The sequence below is a fragment of the Propithecus coquereli genome, unplaced genomic scaffold, assembly GCF_000956105.1.
Source record: "Propithecus coquereli isolate 6110/MARCELLA unplaced genomic scaffold, Pcoq_1.0 Scaffold184, whole genome shotgun sequence".
Classification (NCBI taxonomy): domain Eukaryota; kingdom Metazoa; phylum Chordata; class Mammalia; order Primates; family Indriidae; genus Propithecus; species Propithecus coquereli.
Window position 1 is genome coordinate 2,300,524 of NW_012143190.1, and position 5,086 is coordinate 2,305,609.

General features: G+C 38.9%; 1 protein-coding gene across 1 annotated transcript in view; it reads left to right on the forward strand.

Moving 5' to 3' along the window:
- FAM189A1 (family with sequence similarity 189, member A1) overlaps positions 1-5,086 on the forward strand; it is a 102,203-nt gene that overhangs the window by 75,212 nt on the left and 21,905 nt on the right. The window contains exon 4 of the mRNA XM_012642691.1: positions 2,224-2,331. Within this exon, the coding sequence (XP_012498145.1) occupies positions 2,224-2,331 (108 nt within the window). The remainder of the gene's footprint in view (positions 1-2,223; positions 2,332-5,086) is intronic.

The following is a 5,086-nucleotide window of genomic DNA, read 5'->3' on the forward strand; positions in this document are numbered from 1 at the left end:
GAAGAAATAAAACATTTGCAGATGGCCTGATGATTATCTACATAGAAAATCCCAAGGCTGCTTCAAAAAATTTACTAGAACTAACAACTTCAGCAAAGCTCATAAGACATGAGATAAACACACAAAAATCAATCACATTTCTGTATGAACACACAAAATCACATTTCTGTGTATTAATAATGAACATGTGGAAAATGACATTAAAAATACAAAAATGAACCTCTACCTAAACTCAAACCTTATTCAAAAATTAACTCAAAATGGATCATAGATTCAAAACATAAAACTACAAAAACTTTTAGAAAAAAATAGAAAATCTTCAAGATCTAGGACTAGGCAAAGAGTTCTTAGACTTGACATTGAAAGCATGACCACAAGAGCAAAAATTGATAGTTTGAGTCTCATGAGCATTAGAAACTTTAGTTTTGTGAAAACTCATATATAGTGGACTGAATGTGTCCCTCCAGAATTTGTAAGGTGAAATCCTAACCCCCAATATGTTATCAGGAGGTAGGGCCTTTGGGTGATTAGATCACGAGGGTAGAGCCCTTGGAAATGGGATTAGTGCCCTTACAAAAGGGACCCCAGAGAGTTCTCATGCCCTTTTTCTGCCAAGTGAGGACACAGAAGTCAGCCATCTGCAACCAGGAAGCAGACCCTTACAGAATCTGACCAGCTGGCACTCTCATCTTAGACTTCCAGCTTTCAGAACTGTGAGAAATGAATGTTTGTTGTTTGAGCCACCCAGTCTGTGGTATTTTTATTATAGCAACCTGAGCAGACTAAGACTGTATGTGAAACAGATAAAAAGACACACTATAGAATAGGAAAAAATATTTGTAAACCACATATCCAACAAAGGACTAGTACCTGAAATACATAAGGAACTCTCAGAATTCAATAGTAAAAAAAAGCAAAAATATTCCAATTAAAAATGGGCAAAAGACGTGAACAGACATTTTACCAAAGAGGATATAAAGTGGCAATAAGCACATGAAAAGATGGTTCAACATCATTAGATATCAGGGAAATGCAAATTAAAACCAAAATGGGATATCATTACTCACCTATCAGAATGGCCAAGATAAAAATAGTGACACCAAATGTTTACAATGATTCAGAGAAACTAGATCACTCATACATTGCTGGTGGGAATGCAAAATGGTTCAGTTGCTCTGGAAAGAAGTTTGTCAGTTTCTTGTCAAAATAAATTTGCAATTACCATCCAACCCACCAGTTGTACTCTTGGACATTTATTCCAGAGAAATAAAAACTTACATTCACACAAAAACCTGTATATAAGTGTTCATAGGAGCTTTATTTGTAATAGGCAAAAACTGGAAACAGCTCATATACTCCTCCTTCAGTGATGATTAAAACAGCTATGGTATATCCAATACCGTAGAATACTTCCCAGCAATAAAACTATTGGTGCATGCACCAACTTTGATAAATCTTAAAGAGAATTATGCTGAGTGGGGAAAAAAACCAATTCTGACAGATTACATGCTATATGGTTCCATTTATGTAACATTCTTGAAATGACAAAGTTACAAAAATGGGGAACAGTCTAGTGATTATCAACAGGGGATGGGAACTGGGGATTGAATGGGGAGAAGTGAGAGGTGAGTGTGTCTATAAAAGGACAACATGGGGGGACCCATGTGGCAATGGAACTGTTCTGTATCTTGACTGTACCGATGTTAGCATCCTGGCTGTGATATTGAACCATAGTTTTGCAAATGTTACCCTTGAGGGAAAGTGCATGAAGGATACTCAGACTCTGTCTCTCTGATTTCTTACACCTGCACCTGAATCTACAATTATCTCAGGATAAAAAGTTTACTTTAAACACATGGCATTTCATAAACATTCATCAAAATTTTGAGTTACAGGTTGTGATTGATAAAGATTGCCCACCTCCTTCAATGTTGGCCACCTCAAGAGTTTCTTAAGCATGTTACTGAATATTCTAATAATTACCAAAATTGTAAAATACATCACTGAGTATTAAGAATAATTTAATCAGCATTGTAAAAGAATAAACAAATTTGTCTATAGTAAAGGCCAATTTTGGTTGGGAAGAATACACACACAGAAAACAAATCCATGAAGGGAATGGCAGTTGCCCACTCTGATTTTGGGCCCTGACAGAAGGACCAAGGATTCCGCCGTCTGGACTGTCGCGATGAGGCTGACGTTCTCCCACGTCTTTTCTCACAGGATCTCCTCTTCAGCGTGTGCGCCCTCAACGTCCTCTCCACCATCGTGTGTGCATTGGCCACAGCCATGTGCTGCATGCAGATGGTCTCCGCCGACGTCCTGCAGATGGTGAGTGGCCCCTTCCTTCCTGAGCACGCTCAAAATGACGGGCCTGGTCCCCTTCTCATGTAGCTGTTTGAAACTGACTTAGAAATGGGCACCCCCGGCTTCCAGCCAGATGCAGTGAGGACGACGGGCCCTGACAGTCCATGGCACTTGGTGGTGCTTGGAGGTCACCTGTGCTGTCCCTGGAAGACAGACCATCTGAACATGTGGTGCCATTGATGTGTTTATTTTAGGTGTTGTTGGAGCTTTGTGTCAAAAGGTCCTCCCACTGTCGTGTCCTTCTAGAAGGTCCCTGACGTACGTCCCTAAGTAATCGTAGTGAGAGTCCTGCAGCCCTAGACATCCTCTGGGCTCAGCACCTCCAGAGCAAGGCACCTTCCTCAGGCTTCAGAATTCTCTTTTAGTAAAGGAAGTTTAGGATTGTTAGGAAATGAATTCTTTTGTGATTGAAAAGCTGCTAATCTGTGCTTTTTAGATTTGCTAATGAACACTGAGCTCATAATCCAGTGGCCCACCGCCTGCTGCCATCTGGTCCTCTGGCCAAGGTCTTACAGAGGAAGACTTGCTACCCCCAGGGGTCACTAATACACATTATAATACATGGCTTATTAATATGCAAATCATAAATAATGAAGGCTTTTCCTTGTTTCTGTGTGAATGGAACACAGCCCACTATTCAGATGCTACCACTAAACTCAGTACAGTGAAGGAGAATTGATGGGAAGATATTGTCCTTCAATGGTAAGTGTAGGAATCTTTCTCTCTTTCTCTGTCTCTGTGTCTCTTTCTCTCTCTCTATCTCTCAGCTTGCCTCTTTGGGACCTACCCTGCCTCCCACACAGAGGGGTTTATGCATCTTGTTCAAAAAGAGATAAATTGTTCTTATAGTAGGCTTTCGTATGTGTTCTTCTTTCTCATCCACTGTGAACGATTAACATCAGTTAATCAAGATACAGGGCCAGAGAGCATCATTACCACGACGTTAAAAATTCATTGGTCCTAATTGCATGCCGTGCGCAGCCTCTCCTCTTGGTATATATCCACACAGCTGTCACAGCCAGGCTGACCTTTCTGAGAGGTTGCAGTTTTCCAAAAGGTATCTAATTAAGCAGTTATTCAGTAGCAATGAACTTTAGCCCTTGTTCATCAGGGCCTCGTGTTGGTGATTTTCTCCAGCGTGTCATGCAGAGGAAAGGTTAAGTACCAGGGTGTTCTCCTCACCTCAGCAGATTTTACTATTGATCTGTAAATATCACAGCAATTTGACCAAACTAACAAAACCAAAGGGATGTGAATGCTAAAACTTTGCGTTCCCCTGGTTTTAAGCATTAAAATAAAAATCGTCAATTAAATAAGAGCAAAGTATATTCTCGCTGTGATAGTGCATATAATTGTAACGGCAATGTGCAGAGTCACTCTGGAGTTGCGATGTGTGGAACGTGAGCAGACCTGGAGCTGTGGGTCTGAAGTCAACACATCTGAGTCTGAATCCCAGCTCCTCTGTGTATAAAGCAGGTGACTCTGAGTATGTCACTGAACCTGCCTGTGCCTCAGTTTCCTCAACTGTGAAATGGAATTAATGGGATACCTGGTGATCCCTCAATAAGTATGATCTATTTTGATTTGCCTATTCTGAACATTTCATATAAATGAAATGATATCATATATGGCCTTTGGTGTCTAGCTTCTTTCAATTAGCAAGGCTTTTTAGAGGTTCATTCATGTTCCTACATGTACCAATACTGCGTTACTTTTTATGGCTGAACAATATTCCATTGTATCAAGATACCACAGTTTGTTTATCCACTCATCAGTTGATGTTCATATGGATTGCTTTCACTTTTGGCTATTATGAATAATGCTGTTATGAACATTCTTGTACAAGTTTTTGTATGGACGTATGTTTTAATATCTCTTGGGTGTATACCTTGGAGAAGAATTGCTGGGTCATAATGATGACTCTATTTTTGAGGAAACACAAGACCATTCCAAAACAGCGGCACCATTTTACATTCCCATAAGCAGAATATGAGGGTTCCGGTTTCTCCACATCCATGCCAACATTTATCTGCCTTTTAATTGTAACTACCTTAGTGGTGGTGAAGTGATATTTCATCTGGTTTTGATTTGCCTTTCCCTGATGATTAATGATGTTGAGCACATTTTAATGTGTTTAATAGCAATTTGTATGTCTTCCTTGGAGAAACGTTTTTCAGACCCTTTGCCTATTTTAAAAATTGGGTTATTTGTCTTTTTATTACTGAGTTGTAAGCATTCTTTATGTATTTTAGATCTCAATCCCTTATCAGACACATAATTTGCAAAATTTTTCTCCTATCCTGTGGGTTATCTTTTCATTTGACGGTGTCCTTTAAAGCACAAAAGTTTTAATTTGGATGAAATTCAATTTCTCTAGTTTTTCTTTAATGGCTTATATTTCTGTTGTCTTATCTAAGAAACCATTGCCTAATCCAAAGTGATGACGATTTACTCCTATTTTTTCTTCTATGAGTTTTATAATTTTAGTTCTTACATTTAGGTCTTTAGAACATTTTAAGTTAATTGTTGTATATGGCGTGAGATAGGGGTCCAACTTTATTCTGTTCCCAACACTATTTGTTGAAAAAATTAATCTTTCCTCATTGAATTGTCTTGGTAACATTGGTTAAAAATCAATTGTAGATATCTAGGTTTATTTCTGGACTCTCAGTTCTATTCCAGTGATTTATGTCTATCCTTGTGCCAATACCACACAGTC